At 46.8% G+C, this 23,150-nt stretch overlaps 1 protein-coding gene across 5 annotated transcripts in view; it reads left to right on the top strand.

Moving 5' to 3' along the window:
• The first annotated feature begins 1,182 nt into the window (after window positions 1–1,182).
• The window catches only part of pcdh7b (protocadherin 7b), a 98,088-nt gene continuing 76,120 nt past the window's right edge, over window positions 1,183–23,150 (top strand). For 2 of the 5 annotated variants that reach the window (XM_048971867.1, XM_048971868.1), the window contains exons 1-2: window positions 1,463–2,497; window positions 3,144–6,305. In XM_048971867.1, coding sequence (XP_048827824.1) covers window positions 3,204–6,305 — 3,102 coding nt within the window. In that variant the 5' untranslated portion in view covers window positions 1,463–2,497; window positions 3,144–3,203. Of the gene's footprint in view, window positions 2,498–3,143; window positions 6,306–23,150 lie in introns of all 5 variants that reach the window. The other 3 variants (XM_048971870.1, XM_048971869.1, XM_048971866.1) reach the window with 3 other exon arrangements.

Here is a 23,150-nt window from a genome sequence, read left to right as displayed (position 1 = left end):
ATAGAAATATTTTAACAAATTTTTTTGCTTTTATGTTTTTTCTGGAGTTTACAGAACAGTTCCTTTGTAATTCCGTGAACCAAAACTGCTTGTCCTATACTAGTGATGTCAGAATGATGTCATCTCTTGTTTTTAATTCTTTGTTTATCCAACATTTTTTTCTTTTATTTCCAACGTCCTGAACAACTTCAACTTTCAGCCATTAGTGCAATCCGGTGCCTCTTTCAGACAACTGGATAAAATAACCTTCTAGAGGTTCAACAGCAGTTACCCCTCCTGGAAGCTGCACCTTGTATTTGGCATTTCCTTTAAAGCTGCACACACTTGGATGGGAACCGACAGCTTTCCCAGCCTCCACACCACATGTCAGCCGTGACTGTGAGGGCAGATGTTCATTTAAAGCCTCATTCCATCATGGCAAAACAAGGGACACCATCTAGTGGATTTTCACTGCAATCTACATAAACATGAATTTTTTTTAACATGACAAAATTCGCCTTTTGCGCAACTGTAATTAATAATTTGGTCGGTACAGTCAGTATAAACGGTCACTGGGAAGTGGCGTTAATCTTGAGGAGTTAAAAAGCGCTCCTCTCCAACCTTATAAGATCCGCAAATATATTTGTTACGGCGGATTGGCCGACAGAGGGCGCCAACGAACAGATGTATATATGGCCGAGATGCTAAGTAGTGCCCTGCTTCAGTAACAGAAGCAGACCTGTCCGTTGTAAAGGTACTTGAAACGATAACCAACTGTATACGGCATTATCCAATTTAATATACAGGGGGGAGTCCGCTCACGCAGGATAAACTCTGAATATAACCAAAGCCCCACATGGATTTACGCCTAAGTCATTTGCAAGCGCTTTATTCAAACTAACACTAAAGGCTAGTGTGGTGATTATTTTATGTTTTATTAGGTATATCGACGCTCTCACATTATGATGCATCGCCGTGAAAGCTGATCACGGTCTCTTGGTCGTTGGGTGACGGCGATACGCCGAATAAATATCGCGGCGTCTGAAATTGTGCGCATCAGCATTATCACGGAAGGAAGAATCCCTCCTGGGCTCCGTCCTTTGTGCAGTCAGACGGGGGCGGGGGAGACTCAGACACACGGAGACTCTGCAGATTCCTGCGTACCTCCGTATCGCTCCGTTTGCTGTGGGGCCAGGTTGCGCAGTGGTGAAGCGCGCTCCCTGTCCCACCATCCCGGCTCCCTCGCTTGTATCTAAAGGATTAAAGTCCTTGCCCAGAAATGAACACCTGAAATCAAATACATTGTGCATAGCAGACAATGATCTCCGGCGACATTCAATTTAATCCCACCGTTTAAACTGTATACAAATCTATATATGAAAACCGGACGTCACGTCGGACCCAGAGCTTAAAATAAATATTGCTGAAAAGCAATATTTGTAGGGTAGTCTTTCAAACAAATGAGACTGTTTACGTCTAAGAAAGAAGAAGCATCCGCTACGTTTGCCGCATAGCAAATTATTTCCATTATACGGAGTACTTTATATACAAGCAAGAACCTGGTAGAAATTTATCGCACATTTAGTCGCCGCGGAGCTTCATTTCAGCTTAGCTGTGCATTGTAACAACTTCCAGATGAGACCCATGCCTCGATAATTCTGAGGATGGTAGCCTACTGAAATCTCCGTGAATATTGTTTCGGCGATCAGATACCGCAGTGGCACATTGAGTGGAGTAACAGACCAAAAAAAAAAAAACATCCATAGTGCTTTTATTCGTTTAATGGGTGGGTAGTGTTATCAGCTCCTCTCGTCCACGCAGAATAGCCTTATTTTACCTGCTGTGATCACTTCAGTCCCCCATAACAACGGGCGCTACGGCATTTCGCATATGTGCCAGTAAGTCGCATCTGATAAAGATCTAGCTCTTATTAAGCAATAAGACCCTCTACTCAGCACCAGCAACCCATTACGTAGAATGAACAGAACCATGACCACCAGCCGCTTACGCAGAAGGAACGGAACCAGCAGCAGCAGCCCATCTTCCAGCACACACTCCGTGGGCTACCCTTTAAACTGAGCGATCAAGTTGAGCCGTGGTTACGTGCGCTGGGACAGCAAGCGGAGGGGGTGGAGAGTGGAGCAGGCACTGCAATATCATTTGTGAATCGCTCTCAGAGTGCCGCAGATACGGGCTGCGAGCGAACGGACTACGAGCGCAAGCCGGCCGTGTCAATGCAGGTGGAGCTCGGAGAATGCGGGACTCAGCACGGCATCTTCCCAGGGATATTTACTGAAACACCTCTGCTTGATCGGAATTACAGCTTTCCCTCCGGTTTGCATTGATTCCCACCCCACCCCCCCTTACACAGTCTATGCATCGCTCTGCGGGTTTTTTTCTTTTCCGCCGTTGATGCAACTATATAGCGCGATGTATTAAGTGACTGGAGGCAGCGAAATCTTAAGTTCTTGTTAAAGACGGCGGGACAGATCATTTACTGCCCATTGACTTCCACAAGGTAAGAAGACGGACCTTTTTGTAAAGTACAGTATTTCGATTAGTTAAGAAACAGTCCGGGTTTTTTTTTGTTGCTGTTATTCCGCAGTGAGAATTATCTCAAACGAGTTTCCTGTACCAGACCTTATGATGTAAAACACCCTTATCTTCGTACCGCTGCATAGTAAACTGTGACAAAGATATAAAAATAGTATGCTAAGCATTCCGAAATAATTTAAACGGCTGAGTATCTCATTATTATTATTATCATGATCGTTATCATTATAATTATTATTATATTTAACACACAAATGAAACGATCTCGCCGGATAAATGTATAAGCCACAATAAAGGGCTTAAACTAAAAACGCTATTTCTACAGTTTACTGTGCAGAATGCGGATTTTGTCCGATTTCATTTTGTTTAATTTAATTTAATTTAATTTAATTATTAGTATTTTATTTTTTTAAGCGGGGGAAGCAGAGTCAGTCGTGGTGCTAGGGGGGATAATTGTGGTTTATGTCCTGTTTGAAATTTACTGCACTGAAGTGGTGAAAGAGCGGCCGGGGAGCGATGTCGCATGCATATTAAACGGGAGACTCGCTCAAACACAAAGGGGATGGGGCAAAAATGAACATTTCGTTTATTTCCTTTTTCCTAACCCACAGGTTCAACACGACTTCGCGCGAATCAAATCTACATAACAAGCAGATCAGCTGCGGGGAGCGATGAGGACTACTGGTGCAGTGGACTATTTATGCTACTGTATGCTCATTTTGCGGCTGCTGACTCAGCCGGCTGCCAAGCAAGTACTTCGATATCGCTTAGCAGAAGAAGGTCCTGCCGATGTTCGGATCGGAAACGTAGCCGCCGACCTCGGCATCGTGGCTGGATCTGGTGAGGTGACTTTCACCCTCGAGTCCGGATCCGATTACTTTAAAATTGACAATATAACCGGAGAGCTGAGCACCAACGAGCGCCGGATAGACCGTGAGAAATTACAGCAATGCCAAATGATATTTGATGAAAACGAGTGCTTCATAGACTTCGAAGTGTCAGTAATAGGGCCAGCACAGAGCTGGGTCGACCTGTTTGAGGGAAAAGTGATAATCTTAGACATAAATGACAATACCCCGTCCTTCCCATCTCCTGTGCTGACTTTATCGGTGGAGGAGAACAGACCGATAGGTACGCTGTATTTACTTCCCACAGCTACTGATAGAGATTTTGGCAGAAATGGAATAGAGCGCTATGAGCTGCTCCAGGACAGTGGGGAGGGCTCAGTCAGGCGGCCGGGGTCCAGTGCTATGGGCCGTGTCGATGCTGGGGAGAGTTACTCAGGCAAGAGGAGATTTGACACTGAGGGAGCTGGCAGAAGCAGTGTCTTTGAACTCCAAGTTGCTGACACAACGGATGGGGAGAAGCAGCCACAGCTGATCATTAAAGGGGCCCTAGACAGGGAGCAGAGGGACTCCTATGAGCTGACGTTGCGGGTCAGGGATGGGGGAGACCCTCCTCGTTCCTCCCAAGCCATCCTACGTGTTATGATTACGGATGTGAATGACAACAGCCCCCGCTTTGAGAAGAGCATATACGAGGCTGACCTGGCTGAGAACAGCTCCCCTGGAGCCCCCATTCTGCAGCTAAAGGCCACCGATTCTGATGTTGGAGTAAACGGGCAGATCGAGTACGTTTTCGGCGCGGCCACTGAGTCTGTCCGTCGGCTCCTGCGCCTGGATGAAGGCTCGGGCTGGCTTAGCGTGCTGCACCGCATCGATCGCGAGGAGGTCAGCCAGCTGCGCTTCACAGTCATGGCCCGTGACCGCGGGCAGCCCCCCAAGACAGATAAAGCCACGGTGGTGCTCAACATCAAAGATGAGAATGACAACGTGCCCATCATTGACATCCGGAAGATTGGGAGGATATTCGTAAAGGATGGGGTAGCTAATGTGGCAGAGGATGTGGTGGTGGACACCCCAGTGGCGCTGGTGCAGGTGTCAGACCGAGACCAGGGAGAGAATGGGGTGGTAACGTGCACCGTGGTAGGGGATGTGCCCTTCCAGCTGAAACCAGCCAGTGAGACAGAGGGCGAGCAAAACAGAAAAAAGTACCTCCTTCACACCTCAGCCCCTCTGGACTACGAGGCCACACAGGAGTACAACGTTGTCATTGTGGCTGTAGACTCTGGAAGCCCTAGCTTATCTAGCAACAACTCCTTGATTGTCAAGGTGGGGGACACCAATGACAACCCCCCTATATTTAGCCAGAATGTGGTGGAAGTTTCCTTTCCAGAAAACAACGCCCCAGGTGAAAAAGTGACTAACGTAGTAGCTCTTGATGCAGACAGCGGGAAGAATGCCCAGATTTCTTATTCCCTGGACCCCTCTGTAAATGGAATATTTTCCATTGATGCCGACAGCGGGGACATCAGAGTCAACACCGTTTTGGACAGGGAGCAGGCAGAAAGGTATGAATTTAAAGTCATCGCCAAGGACAAGGGCATCCCAGTCCTCCAGGGGTCTGCCACCGTGGTGGTCCTGGTGGCAGATAAAAATGACAATGAGCCAAAGTTCATGCAAGATGTGTTTACTTTTTATGTAAAGGAGAACCTGCAGCCTAACAGCCCTGTAGGGATGGTTACTGTAAGTGATGCGGACAAAGGGGAAAATGCACAGATGAGCCTTTACATAGAGGAGGAGGAGGACATATTTTCCATAGAAAATGACACTGGGACAATCTTTTCCACTGTGTCCTTTGACAGGGAGCAAAAGACTACCTACACATTCAGAGTGAAAGCAGTAGATGGCGGGATTCCACCCCGTTCTGCCACGGCAACAGTGTCATTGTCTGTTATGGATGAGAATGACAATCCTCCCACCGTCACCTTTCCCAGCAACAACTCTTATACACTGCTGCCACCCACTAGTAACTCCAGGACTGTGGTGAGGACAGTCTTGGCCACAGACACCGACACTGGCGTCAACGCTGACCTGAACTTCAGCATTGTAGGTGGGAATCCGTTCAAACTGTTTGAGATTGACCCTGCCAATGGGGTAATTTCCCTGGTGGGCAAGGTGGAGCAGAAGCACTATGGTTTGCATCGTCTAGTGGTGCAAGTGAATGACAGTGGCCTCCCGTCACAGAGTACCACAACCTTGGTGCACGTGTACATTAATGAGACAGTGTCTAACTCTACCATTGTGGAGGCCCAGGTTGCTAAGAGCCTGGGGACACCCCTGTCTGTTGACATTGCCGGAGACCCAAATTACGACTTAGGTAAACAGAGACTGAGCATTGTGATAGGTGTGGTATCGGGTATTATGACAGTAATCCTCATCATCCTCATTGTTGTCATGGCCCGGTACTGCCGGCCCAAGAGCAAGAATGGCTATGAGGCCGGAAAGAAGGACCATGAGGACTTTTTCACCCCTCAGCAGCATGACAAGAACAAGAAACCCAAAAAGGACAGGAAGAACAAGAAGTCCAAGCAGCCCCTGTACAGCAGCATTGTCACTGTGGAGGCATCCAAACCCAACGGGCAACGCTATGACGGCGTGAATGAGAAACTGTCAGACAGCCCAGGCATGGGTCGCTACCGCTCTGTCAATGGCGGTCCCGGGAGTCCCGACCTCGCTCGACATTACAAGTCCAGCTCTCCCTTGCCTACGGTCCAGCTGCACCCTCAGTCACCCACAGCCGGGAAAAAACACCAGGCTGTGCAGGACCTGCCCCCAGCAAACACCTTCGTGGGAACCGGAGATAACATATCGCTTGGATCTGACCATTGCTCTGAGTACAGCTGTCAGACCACCAGCAAGTACAACAAACAGGTAAGTCGCCTAATTGCGTGCTTTGATTTATTCTCAGCATCCTTCAGACTCGATGACAGATAGATCAGTTGTCCTTTGGCACTGTGTTGCGATGATGCAGTGTCGGGCCAGGCCGGGTCTCAAGGTTGTTCAGGGGAGCATGCAAAGGCGGGGACCGTGTTGTGTGGGCATCTAGACCAGTTCGACCCGCAATGCACCGTTTAGTTGTGCCTGCTGCGTGGCGATGCTGGTGACAGTAGTGGTTGTGCAGTGCAACACTCAAACATTCAGACCCATGTGCACACGCGCGTCGGGGTTGAGCTGAGTGTCACCCGCACACCCCATATTTTCCCCTCCCCACATGAGTCCTGGCATTTCAGACGGGAACCTCTGTCACTCCTCTGGCTTCCTGCAGGAGTGAGAGGGAATAGGAGTGGTCCTGTAAGGAATGTTAAATCCGGGGGTTGTGTTTAAGCTTGATTTTTGAAATATGTATAGGCATTCCTGGGCATTTGTCTGTGTGTCACTTCACTGACCCCGAAGGTAAATTAAGTGTTAGCATGTATAATGTAAAAATGCCTCCAATGCTGTGCATTCGACACCGCATTCATGGAGCTTGGTGAAAATATCCATCTGTCTTTATATGATTATTTCAAGCAAAGCCAAGGACACACTGTTAATACTCTACGAGCTCAGTCCTTTTATTCTGCAATTGCCAGGAAAGAACACTCATTCTGTTGTTTCATGCCCTTTCTATGGCGGTCTAATGAATTATTGATCATTTTCTTATGTGGTTTAAACAACTGTTTTTGCCGGCCAGAATTCTGCCCCTGAAATCTCAACACTCATCTCTCCTCTTCATCTTTCTTCTGTCTTTCTTCCCCTTTCTCTATTCCTCCGCTACCTTTCCGATTCTCTGCCTCTGTCCCATCTTCATTTTCCTGTACGCTCTTTCTTTCTATGGGTATATCTCCTCTTCTCCTCTCTCTCCTTTTCTGCCTACCTCACCCTTTCGTCTTGCTCCTATCTTTTTCTTCCTAAGCACCCCTCTCTCTCTTTCTGTATGGCAGTCAGGTTGCATGGCTGCTTGGGATTTGCCACCTGACAATAAGGTATTTTAGACAGAGGTACCTCTGGGCGTGCCAGTGCTGGCGCTTCATACGAGTGTCTCATCCATAATTAAAAAGGTGCTGTATTTGGTGGTGCAGTGCATGTATTGTGTGTTTGAGCCCAGCTGATATTTATATATTTACTATTGTGTGCCCGTGTGTGTTGCAGTCAATTTATTCTCACCAAATGGAGTAAATTATTCAGGCCCGATTGGTGACTGCTTATTGAACTCCGTGTTGTAGATCCATTCAGAGTGTGATTACCTTTCTGCACATCAGCGCTCCTCCTTAACCTGATATCTTAGAAAGGTATCTCATGATGCTTTAGATGACTTCTTAGGGACGGCTCGTCTAAAGCATCCCTGACATAATAGCAGAATGCGCAGCCAGCACTCCAGTGCTGATGTCGTTAGAGATGCGCTTGACCCGAATCGGTCATCCAGCAAGTGGCTCCTACTGGTTCCGCACGCCCTGTGTCTGTCACACGTTAACATAATTTCAGGTGTGTTTTTTCGTGTGAGCCGGGGTGACACCAGTTCCAGTGTGAGTTTCAGAAGGGATTTAGTATTCAGAGGATTAAGAGAGAGGTTTGGAGTGGTCCTGTTAACCCCTTTGTGGCCAGGGTACTGCAATTCATGCACATTAATACAGGCAGGAGTCAGGTCAGCCTGCTGGATTCCTCAGACTGGGATGGGAGCACTAAATCGTAATTTTTCACCCCTGCTTTTTGACATTTGAGTTAATGAGCTGGATCTCACCCAAGGATGGGTGGTGTTGTGGTGGGGATATGGGGGGGGGGGGGGGTACGCTGAGAGTAAGAGGTTCTCCTTAGGGACAAAGGCAGGCTTGGGGTGAACATCCCTCAGATAATACCCTAGGTGGACTCTTAATGCTTCCCTGGTGTCTAGTTATCCCACCCTCTCTCTTCCACCCTTGGTTGTCCACCTTGACCCGCTAAAAAGCAGGGGGGGTTTATAAGTATAGGCAGTGCTGCCAGGTAACTAGGCAACTGGCCGAGTCTGCCAGTTAAGTCTTTACTTGGTAGATGTTACTGTAATGATAGCTTAAACAAGATGCAGAAATCGAATCCCGGTGTGTTTCATGGTGCTGCCGTAGACAGGGTGGGAAACCAATATGCCTTACAACCAATCCTACCCTTCTATTCACAATGCTCACTGCTCTCGGGGGGTTGGGGGGGGGGGGGTTGTGGGGGGCATATGGGTGGGTGGGAAGAGGGGCAGAATGGAGATTAAAATAGATTCACAGGAGTCATGTGTAAATTCGGAACAAGTCTGAGCTGTTGGCCTGTCAGATTTCCACAACATGTTTCCTGTATTTGAGGAAATGCACAGAAACATCCTGCAGCTCTTGACCACTGTAAAGGTGCAGGTTCATCTCATGTCTTCTCCTTGGGCTGCGGAAATGTGCAGACAGATTCCCAGGGCTTGCATCCTCCCATAATTTGGTTATGACAGCAGGTTATTTAGTGGTTCACCTCACATAAGCCGGGGTTCTGAACTTACCACCTCCCGGCCCAGTGTCCCTCCCTCTGATTCCTTCTTGGCTGGAGCCTGGTTCTATCTCCATGGTGCCGTTTGTGTAAATGGCACTGCCGCGTAGGATGACTCCCCGGCCGCGTTCTTATGCATCCTACATGCAAATGGAGAGGCGCGCCGCTCTCCGAGAAGCGACGCAGCACATCTGCTACCAGACACAGGGGAGCCCTTGTTATCTCCAAATCTCAGTGTGTCTCAAAATCTCTATGTGAAGAACTTTTTGTGGCTTTTTCTTAAATGAATGCAAAAAAAAGATCACCAAAATCTGCTCACTGATCTTGTTGAGTTCAGAGGCTGATAAATCTGTGATTTTCTGTTTTGAATCACCTGTTTGCATGGACCTGTCACACACTTTGCCACTATCATGTGCTGTCACAAAAACTACAAAAGATCCACAACTGTGGCCACCCCATAAACAGGCTGAGTCACTGCATCGCAGAACCTCTTTACTCTTATTCTGTACCTTAACCTTTAATGTCTGTTAGCCAGGAATGAACTTCACTGAACATATATAGAGTGGAACATAATGTTCACTTTGTATGCAATTAGCAGTCCTCTGCGTGCCTGTTCCCTGTCCCCAGTAGAAAGTAGGGACTGAGTGAGGTGTCAGTCTGGTCTCAGCCTGGAGAGTGTTAGGTTTATGCTATCAAGCCGATACTTCTCTGAAAGTAAGTAAGCTTTGTCATATAATTGCCTGTCCTTGCTTACACTGTACCTCATTTATAGCAGAGCGCTGGTGTCACTTTCATGTGAATTTGCTGCATTTTTCAGGGTACAAAATGCAGGAACATCTAATTAGTTAATTTCATTTCCAGTTAAGTGCAACCTGCTGTAATGGTGCACATATACCTCACTGTTTGGGTCAGTTACAAGCAATTTTAAAATTTTAACCAGAACTTGCACTTCTTTGTTTTATGTGTGATTCTGTGGCAGCCGGTCCCTGAGGTATAACACACCGCTATCAGCTACTCCAAAGCAATAGCCCAGGATAGCTCAAAGTTGTTTGCCACCTTGTGTCCAAACTGAAGCACCTCTAATATAGATGTATACTTCAAACTTTATTAAAATCGCGTGCTATTTTATTACAATCCAGGGGGGGTTCTAGCTATTGAAAAGATGCGGGGCTATGTCAAGTTTACCTTTTGATTGAAGGAAGACTGGCATTGGGGCTAAAATACTCGGGGTTATTACCCCAAGTGATCGGACCTAACTACGACCGTGTTTCGAACTGTAGGTATGATAAGTCAATCGTGAGACACACGTCTTAATTACACAAACTAACTATATTTCGAATGGTTACAGCCTCCTTGCATCCATGTGAGGGGAACTATACGAACTCCGAGGCGGTATGATGAACACGGTGAAATCTTGTGGCAGAAGCATATTAAGTTCCCTGTGTATTACTGCGTTATTAGGAAGAATCGCCCGTTACATGGTTTCTGTATTGCTGACGGTTGCTGATTTGAAAAGATTCGTCGCGCCTGCGACTTACCATCCTGCGCTGAGGTTAAAAACCTCCAGGCTAGAGGCTGCAGCAAATTGCACCGGCCAGCACATTCCTGAATACGGCGTAGCCATTTAAATACATTAGGCTTGGGGGTGATGACTTATCTCATCAGTACAGTTACCTGAGAGGCAGGAAGGTGGTACGTGGGGGAGGGGGCGGGAAAACCTGAGAGAGCAATGTTGTCTAATCGACAAAATAAATAAAGCGTTACTGTGTAGTAGTGAAAGACTACCTCATTGTTTTCACGAATGCGGTGCTTTCTGCGCGTGCGTCACGGTGCGCTGGGGGTAATTGAGAATTGTGAAGGGTTGCGCAAAGGCGCGCGTGGGTGACAGTGGAGTCGCGTCCCATCTCCCGCCGCTGCTCGCAAGCGCGCACGCGGTGCCCTCGCGGCCGCTGTGATGCTGCTCCCGCGCTCCGCGTCACACGTCTGTCTCACGCGCTGCCATTCAGCCGATCGAATAACAACAGAGTAAAATGACATCTTGTTATTTCTGACACCGGCATACTAAGAGACTACTCTCGGAGAATTGCCTTTTTTTCCTGAAAACTTTACAGAGGAATCCATCTGCACCTTTGGATAGAAACCTTTTCTCGAAATTGCCTGGAGGCACAGGAATCCTCTATCTGTCTCTCCCTCCTGATCTATGGCGGCGTGTCAGCCTGACGCCGACTTGAAAATGTAAATAGTTCAGATTGAATCCAGAACTCGAGGAATACTTTCAGGACATATATCATGAGATGTTGATGAAAACCTCACGGCAGAAATTCTTCAAAGCTTCCTGATTGCTCAGCACATGGTTGATTGTGAGCCTGACTGTTGAACCTTCAGGAGTCCCTAGTCTGACGGTAACAAGCACAACGTTTCATTTTCAAAGACGGCGCTTATTAGATCTGGCAGAAGTTGATTAGAGCTACTGCCTTCTTCCACAGTATCCAGCCAATTGACATACTGTGTAGCCTTATTTGCAAGCTTGTTTGTCAGGTACGTTGATGTTGTTGTTGTTTTGTGTGTGTGTGTGTGGCATGTTATTCCAGGAACCCCCCCCCCCCACACACACACACACACACACACCCACACACACCTATGATAAGCATCGGAAAAATGGAGCTGCAGAAAGCGCGGGTAAGGCATTTATAGTGGAAAAGTGCAACATGTGCATATAAAGGCGGAAAAAGAACGATCACACGACTCATGCATGTCACATGTTCTGATGCTTCAGTTTGGATAGTTTTTTTTTCCAGGTTTATTGATTTATAAACCTATTAAATGTAACTCATTAATTAGATAAACAGTGTATGTGCATAACTGATTGTAAATAATCAGCAGATAATAAATGGTAGGTTTCTTGTGCTGCTGACTTTTATATGGTGCGCTATGGCCTCATCCAGCTGACCTCTCTCACTGCAGGCTATGTCTGTGTGTCTGCTGTGCCACTGGATGTCACCCCTTTCTTTCAGTGACGATGCGCCCCGAGTTGCAGATACCTCTGCATGTGGCTGTAGATGGGAGGGGCTGAGTTACGGGTTGGGGGTTTCCACATGCCTGCTCCATGAAGAAATGGTCAGAGTACCCGTAGTCAGATTAGCTGCATGTGTTGTGGAGGGAGGGACAGCGCTACAGCCATCCATCACGCTGTGGGGGTTGGTTCCATAGCCATGCTCACTGACAATGGCTGTCATTGTGGTGAATGTACCTGTCAGGCAGTATGTTACTCACACCTTGTGTGGGTGTGTGTGTGTGTGTGTGTGTGTATGGGTGTGTTTGCATGGACACTCACACATGTGCTCCCCTGTGCCAGGGGCTCCTGTACCAGCCCGCGGGAGTGTGCAGGTGCGGTGTGCATGCGCTTGTGTTCACATGTCTGTTAATGAAGCCTGGAGTGAGAGGTGTTCTACTGCACGTCGTGGTTGGCGTGCTTAAAGTTATGCAGACCCAGAGGACTCCATAATCGATTAATCCCTACCTGTGCGACGAAGGACTATTAGGATCCCACCATAAATCTTGCCATACTGAGGGCTAGTTGGCAGCTGGAGAAAAATGAGGGTCGCGAGAGTGGGAGTTTATGGGAGGCGAGGCAGGGCGGGCCGCCACTCTAAAGGGGGTTTGCCGGCCCCCAGGGTATTGTCAGGAATGCTAATTTCCCCCGTTCACTCTCACGCTGTGCTGTATTCATGATCATGTGACATTGCTCACATGTGAGCGTGTCCATGTGTCTCACTGCTTTCGTGTCGCTGGGAGCTCGAATGGGCCTCTGTTTCCCATCACACTGTACTCTCTGACGAATCCTGAATGCCGCGGCGAGCTGGGAGCCTTTCCAAACTCACGGATTCGCATCTCATGGTGCTGGTGCTGCGTCGTTTGGAGAGTGGCCTAACATTCGCTTTTCTGTTTTTGCAAACCCATAGGTGTATGTGTGTGTGTGGGTGTGAGAAAATGTGAGTGTGTGTTTATGTGTTTCTTTACAGCATATTCGGTGAGCAGCTCAGTATTTTTAGATTAAAAAAAAAATTTGCCCAGAGGCTGAAAAAAGGAGAAGAACAAAACAAAGTAGATCTTGTGAAAAAGTGGAAGATGGATGGTGTTTATATGGGTGGGAACTTTTTCGAAAGTGCTGCAGAAGTTGTAATGTGTCATTTCACATTATCCTGAAACACGGTCAGTCTTTCCTGATGATCCCAAAAGTATATAAAAGTACATTGATACACACACCAGCGTACAGAAACTCTGTATTCATTAGTGGCATGTGTAGGTAATTACATACTTTAACCATGGCTGAATGGCACATGGTGGTGATTTGAGGTTAGGGGAGGTTATGGGCGGTGACAAGAGAGGGGAAAGAATGAGAGCCGAGGGGATGTTAGGGGAGGTGAGAGGAGGGGACGTTAAGGAGGTAAGAAGAGGAGAGGGGAGATTAGGAAGGTGAGGGGATGGAGGGTTAGAGATATTTAATATTCTCTGGGTATTATTCAGATTACAGGCTTGATGGTGTGCCCTAGCACCCCATCATTATTTTAAGATTTAGACAGGAATTTTTGTGAATTCTAGAAATTCTGTTTTGCATGTTTTGTTGGTATATTTGATGTATGGTAGGACAGTAAACCCTGTGAGCTGTACCGACCCCTTATCCTGCAGGGTATTGAAGCAATCCTGCACCTGGACCATGGCTTTCACCTCAGACGGCAGCCACTTTGTCCATCTGGCATTGAGCCCCATGTTTATCACTGGTCGAATTAGGAGCTGTTTTTAGCTGCGTCTCTTTCGTAGCCACATACGCAGCAGGAGAAGGTGAAGACCATTAGCCACTAGATCTGAGTGGCCATCCTTGGAGCTGTGATGTCGAGCTGATAACTAACCGTGGAAGGTGTGGCGAGGGCTGTCACTGGGACCCGTATTTCGCATAGTCTCATTTTTAGGTGTGAGAAAAAATGAAAAAGCACATTTACTGCCCGGTTAGTGATGAAATGTTTAAATATAGTCCATGTTCCCTGGGTCAGTGTATTGCATTAGATCTGACTAAATGAGGTACAACTAACCATTAAGATTACATATTGGAGGGAAGTCTTTGTGTTCTATTCGACACGTCTGACCTGCAATTAAAGGCATTTCCCCATGCCTCTCTAAAGACCGGTGGAACAAGGCTTCACAATACGTTCATTCTAGAAGAGTGTTTTGGAAAAAGCTGTTTTTATTTCTATAAAACCTTCCCAATATTTCATTGCTGTTGTATTTGGTTGTTGGGCTGGGGCTTCTGTCTGGCTTTCCACACATATGCTTAAAGATTTATGTAGGTGAGTCTATTCTTTATTCCTAAAATCTCTGTGAATAGGTCTTCAGTAGGCAGCGCTGCATGTAAATTGAGGACATGACATTAGAATCACCGACCTTGTGATTTATTTTTACACCTCTGTGCTATCAGCACCATTGGGGCTGCCTTTCCTAGCCGATGTTTTCCTTTTTTCTCTTCTTCATTACAGTAGAAGTCTGCGCATCCCCGTTTCTCTGATAACGTGTGCTCTTCAAATGGTCCCGCTTGCCTCGGTCGCGGTGAGGAGTTCACCTCAGCTGTGCGAGCAGACTCCTCCCCCGACTCGACATCACTGTGTCTTGTGGGGACTTCGTGATGGGGGTCAGACTGTGTCAAGAGCTGGCCAATATGTGGTCACATTACGTGGTCAGGTATAGTTTGCGGTCACTGTTTATTACATGGTCATGTTTAGTGCACGGTCACAATTATTATGCGGTCAGATATAATGTGTGGTCACGTCCATTACGCAGTCAGGTTTAGCGTGCAGACGCATTAATTACGCGGTCGGGTTTAGCTTGCGGTCACATTTATTATGCGGTCAGGTATAGTGTGTGGTCATGTTTATTACATGGTCATGTTTATTACACAGTCAGCTATAGAACGCGGTCACATTTATTATGCGGTTAGGTATAGTGTCTGGTCATATTCATTTTGTGGTAGGTTCAGCTCCGCTTCGCTGCCGTCACCCCTGCCTGAGCTGCACCTGATTGGAGAGCCTCTGTCACACGTGAGAGTCATTTCTGTCCTCTGTTCTGCACTTGCACCATTCAGGGTGGCAGCATGAAACATTATTATTAAATTAGCTGGAGTGATATTAAATTAGCAGGGACACTGTAACTGTTGGCTTACTCTTTATCGCCTTGACAATGCCGTTTATTCTGCTGGAGTGCCTGCTTTATGATGCCTCACATTTTCTTTCATCCCCGGTCTTAACACCCCAAGTATGGCCTTTAATGGCAATGGAGGTGGTGCCTGGAGCAAACAGAATAGTGAGGCAGGACTCCTCAGGCTGAGTGGCCCATTTCCCTGTGGCATGGTGCTCTGCCACATACGGGATCGATATAGTCTGAAGCGTTCCTGCGCTCTTTGTTCCCACTTACTGGAGCCCTGCGCACTCGCACTCTGAATTGGCTTGTCAACAAAGTGCGAGGTGTTTAATAAAAGGCATTCTTTCGTCGGATTTCTGCATCGCTCAAGAGTAAATATTTACACGTATGTGCACCATTGACCTTTGCGTGACCTTCAGTTTCCCCATAAGACTCTGGAGAGTCTGTTGCCCAGCCCTGCACACCTTCCGTCTTGCCTTCCATTACATGGCGTGTCGTGCCGTCCTTTCAGCCAGTAAACACATTAATGCGGAGCCATTTTCCTCCCACGCCTGGCGCTTTAAAAGAAATCTGTCAGTGCAACCATTAAACGCAAACATTTCCTCACACCATGGCAGAATGAAAGAAGGGAAAACAAAACAGAAAAAACGCGGCAAAAAGCGGCAGAGCATTGTTAAGCAGCGCTGCATCCTGCTCTGTACTTAGCTGCTGTTTTGGCTCATTCTGGGGGCGCGGTACTGCACACGGGAAAGCCTTCTTGTTCGGGGCTGGCGGAGGAGTGGCGTCAATCACAACGCTGGGCGGAATTTTGGGAGGTTTCTCCAGGCTGCAGATAAAGCCGACGTGAGATGAGGGCGCGTCGGCGGCGATACTCATGCAGCTCATGCTGTCATGCGGGGGGCTCGGCTTATTTATTTGCCAAGTTGACATTTTATCCAAAGTGACATATATAGCTTCCCGTTTTCATCCATTCCTGTGCCAGCATGAAAATACAGCGGGCTCTTCAGCAGCACTTGGCATTCTGGGACACCTGCCGTTTACAGATGAAAACTGCGTTAGGAACGCTTCGTGGATCAGATTGGGTGTTAGGTTGTAGCTGGGCCTTTCTGAATGGCTGGCAGCTCCAAACCTTCAAGAGAAGGGAAATATGAGTTTCTGTAAGCTGGGGTATGTGTGGGGGGGTCAGCCCCATTTTGCTGCATGCATGCAGTAGGGCTGGTTTGGTCTGCTAACCCCGGGTAGCTTATCCTAGCTTACAAAAGGTATCTTTTGGCTAGTTTTGCTTTGGATTCCGAATGAATATGACTATATGGACTTACGGAATGTTTGCGATTCTCACCCTACCTACCCACTACCACGTAAATTTGACACTCTTCCTGCACAGTCATGCATGAGGCGGGAGGGATTGCCGGGGGGGGGGGACTCCCTCTAATCCTGTTGTTCAAGTGCTTAGGTGGGAAACAGCCCCTGGATGCTCTCACACTCATCAGGGTGCAGATCGCAGCTCGGGGATTCGGCCCACTGCCACAGGTATGCAGCTGCTGTGTGACAAGACGGTACACGTAGGGCCCATGGTGCATCTCTGCGGGAGAGGGAGCACATGGGACATCCTACCTCCCCCGCCCCCACCCCCGCTGCTGCCCCCATGGCAGTTTCTCACATTACCTTCTTTCCCAAAGAGATTAAAAGCATTCTTTGTCAATTGTTATTTCTCGTCCTGTTGTGTGTGTGTTTTGTTTTTTTTTTAAACTTAGGTATGTATTTTAAAGCTATACTTAGTATAAAGACGCAGGGGAGGTACAGAAATCTATCTATGTTCTAATGTCTCTGATATCACTTGGTTGGCATAGCACTTCCAAATTAACAGCCAAAACAATCAGTTAGTCTGTCTATCTATCTATCTATCTATCTATCTATCTATCTATCTATCTATCTATCTATCTATCTATCTATCTATCTATCTATCTATCTATCTATCTATCTATCTATCTCTCAGTGCTATGCCATGTTATATATCATCAGGTGCCGTGTGGGAAATATAAGACATCTCTTCCAGAAGCTTCTTTGCCTAAATAAGGCAGGGCAGCAGGAAGAGGGGGCTGTATATCGCTGTCCGCATGTAAATACAGGTGTCCCATTTAATGACCCTGGGGTTTGCTTGGATTGTCATGACAACAGTGCGGGATTTGCGTTCATGTGCGGTATTTACATAACATCTCAAAGGCCTCAGTGCCAGTTTGGTTACGGATGGTGGCCTCAGAGTCAGTTCTGGGGAGGATCTCATAATTTTACTTAAGCAGTGTTGAACACCAGTGGCAATTATCAGTCATGCATTTGTAATGGTTCGCCACTGTTTTTAATTAAATCCATGCATCAGAATGTTCTTATATTAGCTGTATATAACGGAACGTAAAGCATAATCCCCTTTAAGGGTTTTCAGATATTGACATGAGGGACGATTTTAATAGTTATTTGTAGGGAGAATGTTTATGACTGCAAGAGTAAAATGAAACTTTTGATGAGTCTGTGTGGATGGACTTTCTCCAGCATGTGCACAGGTACCATTAACTCCTTTTTCAAAAAGCTCTGCGTAGCACGTTAATGAGACAGATCAGTTTGTGTGTGTGTGTGTGTGTGTGTCTTCTGTCCCACTATCCAGGCCCCCTACACAGAGATTTCATACAAGAATCAATTAACAGAAGGTGAAGCAGCGTAAGATGAGGGTCATGAGTGCAACTTGTCCCGGGGGCCCGGAGCAGGCCTAAATTCGGCATTCCCGGGTCATTGTTCCCGTGCCGCTGAATTAATCCTGGGATTTTTCTGCCAGCTTCTTGTTCGCTGCTTTAGGCTGATCACGGTACTCAGCGCCCCTGTTCTTACTAAACACCCTGACAAAACCCTTTAGTTCCCCTAGGACACATACAGGCCTATCGACCCACAAGACGGTACCTGCTAGCCTGGCCCCTCAACCCCCTTACCCCCAACACAAGTCCAGCCCTCAGCGAGTGCTGTACCAGAGCCAGGCCTGACTATTAGACGCTTATGCTCCTACTTGCTCATTGCATGCCGCATTTTAATTTTAATTTTCTTCCCTCTCTCATATTTGAAATATAATTTCTTTCTCCTTACAGTTATTTTTCCAGTTTTTTTCCCCGTGCATTTTATTTACTTTATTTCATATCTTTCCTATATGTTCCTTCTGTTCATCTTGTGCCCATGAAGCAGATTATGTTCTTCAAGGCTCCCAGATGGAAGTGGTTTGTGCACTGTGGTGCCACATGATACCTTCTGGGTCACAAGCTAAGGCGTCCCATAGCTCTGCGTGTATGAGGCTTGGGAATGGGTGTTAAGCAGGGTATTGTCCCATGAGGGGGTGGGGGAAGCATAGGCCTTACCACACCCTCATTCGCTCTGCCTTATACATCCCGTTAACGAGAAGGCATTCCATGCAGATTTACATTAATTACGGCCACGCCTCCCAATTCTAGGAAGCCGCAGGAGAACAATGCTAAAAATTGTCCTCCATATTTTATGGGGATGGGAACAGGGTGACTCTGCGGAGGGCACCTGGTTTGTTGTGTTTGCCGATTAGCTTTTGGTTTTCTGAAAGGGAAGACCTTGGGGTCATTTTTCGTAATTCATTCTTTCCACTTGAAATATTTATCAGGCTTCTGCATTAAATTGCTCCTTGAGTCCTCTCACGCCAGGCTCTCGTGTGCCCGTGACCCATTCCACTGCCGTGCTTCTGCTGTAGACATGTTTATTTTTTGTGTTTGTAATTTGTCGTGAAGCTGTTTACCTGTGTTCTGGGCCTTGGGCTGATACATGCTCCTTTCTGCGATTCCCTAACCTCAAGTGCTGGTGTCATGCCTCAGTGACGGACCTCGCCCTGGGTCTGACTCTGGGCCAGACTCTGTATGCTCTGTGCTATCCTCCATAATGACCAGTTTAAGCACACAGCAGAGCATTTTTTGGGCAGCTGGATGGTGGTCTTTGGGGGCTTTTCCACCGCACAATGTATGGTACTTTTGGTATGGTACTTTCGGTACTTTTCCTTTTCCATTGACAGTACCAGAAGTTCCAGTACCCAAAGTGCCAAACCAACTTGGGTACTTCTTTGGTACTTCGGTACTTTGGGGTGGGACTTTCTTTGTTGATTGATTATGCAAATAGCCTGCCTCTGAAACACAATAAAAACATCACCATGAAAACAGTTTTGAAATCAGAAAACTAATAAATAAAGTAAAAAAAAAAAAGTGATTTGGTTGTAAAAATATACAAAAGAAAAATATCCAGATAGCATGACAAGAAAAAAAGTATGAGAATAAGTTTTTCATCAAATATACTAAAACAACATGCTTATAGCATGCTTCATAATTTTCTCTGAAACCGTTCACCGTGATTTAAACGGCAAGGATGAAAATTATTACAATTACAATTTTTATTGCAATGGTGATCGCATGCAGCACGTTTGCAAAAACGGCGGAGGTAAAAAATTTAACTGATTTTTAAACATATTAATGTTGCATGTCGTCCAGTCCTATAATGTACAAAATACCCTGCCTCAAATTCTGATGTCCTTTGGGCCGGTACCAATTTTTAAGCTAGTGGAAAACCAAGACCTTGAAGTACCATATGTTTGGTACTTTCTGAAAGTACCAAATGTATGGCACATGATGCTGTGGAAAAACACACTTTGTGTGACATGATTTATAATGTGACTAATATGTACAGTAGTAGCTCACAATGAGCAAAGAAAATGACAGCACAGCAGATCTGTGACAATCGTGCTCCATTTTGGGAGTGGGAAATTACGCACTGTTTGTGCTGCCTGAAAATACCACAGTCTGGACATAGTGAATCGCCATCTTTACATCATAGAGCTTAGATGCCTGACCACTGTGCATGCGGTTTCTCAAACCTATTAACAGATAAATAAAATCATGCCAGCAGCTGAATAATAAATCACTCCTTGATTTAGAGCAGAATGCACTTGTGGTGATACCTATTAAATCTCTCCCATACCCCCAAGCTTCACAAAGGCCCCATGTCTGTGTGCTAGCCATAAACTCAATCAGTATGCTTAAAAATATTTATATTCAGCAGTTGCTATAATACGTTATTATTACAGGAATATCTCTTGCTATTGTTATTAGGGTTAGATGTGTAGGAGGTGTTTTGTTCACTCCTTTGGTATTCCCCCAGTGAGGACACCCCAGAGTGTGCCCCAGACACATTCAGGCACCTTCCGACTCATGTAGGTCTGTTTTTTGAGGTGAGGTGAACTTTGTTGCAAGGCTTTTATGGAAATATTTTGGCCTGGAGGGAACCACAAAATTAAAAAAAAAAAAAAAAAAAAAACAACAAGTAGGTGGAAGCTGTTTAATGTTCTTGAAAAAGAGTACTAATGAAAGGTTGAACCAGTTTAGCAATACATTTGTAGATATTTGAAATCTACTCTTTTGTTGAAGTAAAGCCAAAGACAAACAGTGATCTTCGATAAGATAAAGTTGGCGGGTTTGTGGTGTTGTCTGCTGTGAGAGATGGATTCTCTCATGGTGCTGCTCGCATGGGGCGAGTCATCCTGGCCTGAGTGAAAGTGGGGCAACCTTGATTCAAGGTTGCTGGAGAGTGGATGGTCTTGGAATGGTAGCGGTGATGGGAATGAGCGTTTCTCCGCCATCACTCCTGACTGACCATCCTTGTTTTTCTCGGCGCTCTGTTTTTTTTTGCACTGCTGCTGTGTGCATATGTAGCACATCTCTTAAGAAAAGGAAAGCAGCATGAAAGGAAGAAATGAAGTCAAGGTTTGTAGATCCTCATGTTTTGCACTTTTGCATAAATGCAGATTCTCCGAGTCAAGCCAGGCCACGACGACTCAGAAGTGTGTCATGGAGGCAGTGTGACCCCGACCTGCCCCTCCACCCCCCAAACCGGGGTGCTGTGCGCAAGGTGACCCAGATGCCACAAACCTTATTGAGCGTCATATTAACTGGCTACAATAGGCACTATTATTAAAGCAGTAGAATGGCTCTTTTGACTTGGAAGTCAGTGATGTGTGTGGTGGGGGTTGGATTGGTGCAAAGTGGGGTGGGGGGGTGCACGATCAAGGGCAGCATAAAAGGGGCATTTAGGGCATAAAAGGGACATTTCAGCCCTCTCAAGGCGGGCCTGTCTGGCCACTGAAGCCGACGGCGTCTCTCCCAGACCATGAGAGAGCTTCGACATCCGCTCCGCCCCCCGAGGCGTCCCGTCTCCAAGGTGCCCCCCACAATCCACCATGGAAGGGTCCCCCACAGTCCACCATGGAAGGGCCCTCCACAGTCCACCATGGAAGGGTCCCCCACAGTCCACCATGGAAGGGTCCCCCACAATCCACCATGGAAGGGTCCCCCACAGTCCACCATGGAAGGGTCCCCCACAGTCCACCATGGAAGGGTCCCCCACAGTCCACCATGGAAGGGTCCCCCACAGTCCCGCACAGTGCCGAAAGGATCAGGAAATGAAGGAAGTGGCACCGGGTGGCAGATGCGTGGTGTAGGGGCATGTGAGCAAGATAAAACACACTGTTGGTGGGTTAAATAATAATAACTGATACTTCATTGACCCCCGTGGGGAAATCGTCATTACAGCTCCCTCAACTTGCTCCTGTAGAGTAAGTTGTCTGTGAAGGGCTGCCATCTGTAGTGGTGCGCTGGGAGCTGGGGGGTTAAAGGCCTTGCTCAAGGCCCTACAAACATGCTGAGGCTGGGTTTGAACTGGGGACCTTCTGATTACAGGCACACAGGCTTAGCCCACTGAGCCACATGCTGGCCCAAGAAGATGAAAAAAAAATAAATAAAAAGGAGCACAGAGTGCCCTGCCCTGCCCTGTGATTCGCCATAGGAGCGACATGCTAGGTATTTAATAGAACACGAGGTAGGCAATGCAGCCCAGGGTCCTTTCATGTGATTTGCGCATATCTTTTGTTTGTGTGTACACTCATCCTCAAAAGAGGGGCCCAGCCCCCAGACCACAGCCTGACATAGCTGCTTAGTCAACATGCATATTGGAAAGTGTCTGATTCAGTGCCATATGAAGTTATTTCCAGTGTTACTGCCCACCCATACTCCCACCCCACCCATTACAAACACACAGACAGACACTCAGAGGTCAAGCTTTCCCTTTACGGTTCTCTACAATTAGGACAGAACAAAGATGTGTGCAAACAGCACCACGCTGCATTGATTGGTGCCTTTTGAAGGGCTGAAAACACCTTGTTTTATCGTGCCGAATTTAAATGGAGCCATATCCAGAGCGGCACTTGTAATGAAACTCTCTGTATATTCATGAGCGAGAAGCTGGCTATTTATTAGCAAAAAAAGCAGCTTTTATGTGAAAAATTTAAGTCTCAGGTAAATTTTTTAAAGGGCCATAAGACCGGTATCGCTGAGTTGTCGGCTTTTAAAAAATATATGCGGCCGTGTAATATTTCAGGCTGCTTTAAGGCTAACATTTTCCGGGCTGTTTTTGTTACACTTTGTAACTCAGGAATACTAAAGCAGTTCTTTGTCAGAGGTGTTGGCGCTTCGACGGTAGGATGCTGCGGGTCAATGGCAATCCCACAATCCATTGGTATGCAAAAAAGGAAGCCCTTCATCAACTCTATTCAAAGCCGAAATCCCCTGAAGCCCGGCATTGCATTACCATCTCTAATGGCCTACCGGGCCGCTGCCGTTAATTGGTTTTTGCTGGGATAGCGTATGTTATGAGGCTTGTCGTGCTTTGAGGTGAATATGGTCAGTCCAGCTACCTTTTCCGAGGACATTTTTGCCGTCTGAAGAGGTTGATGGCGCCATTGGATGGATTGCTTTCTCTGGATGACACCCCTACCCTTTTCCTACACAAAGTTTTAGCCTTAATAGATAGCCGGGGCATCGTGTGATCTTTGGCCATGGAGGTCTTTGATGATCAGACTCAGATGCCTTCAGACAGGTGAGGTTTGTCCTTGGTTTTTGGCCGACCCCCAGGACCATTCTGGTGGGATATATCAGGGGGATCCAGCAATGGGAGCACCCA

This window comes from Brienomyrus brachyistius, chromosome 12, assembly GCF_023856365.1.
Source record: "Brienomyrus brachyistius isolate T26 chromosome 12, BBRACH_0.4, whole genome shotgun sequence".
Taxonomy (NCBI): domain Eukaryota; kingdom Metazoa; phylum Chordata; class Actinopteri; order Osteoglossiformes; family Mormyridae; genus Brienomyrus; species Brienomyrus brachyistius.
The sequence above is the reverse complement of the archived record's forward strand: the minus strand, read 5'-3'. Positions and strand labels throughout refer to the sequence as shown.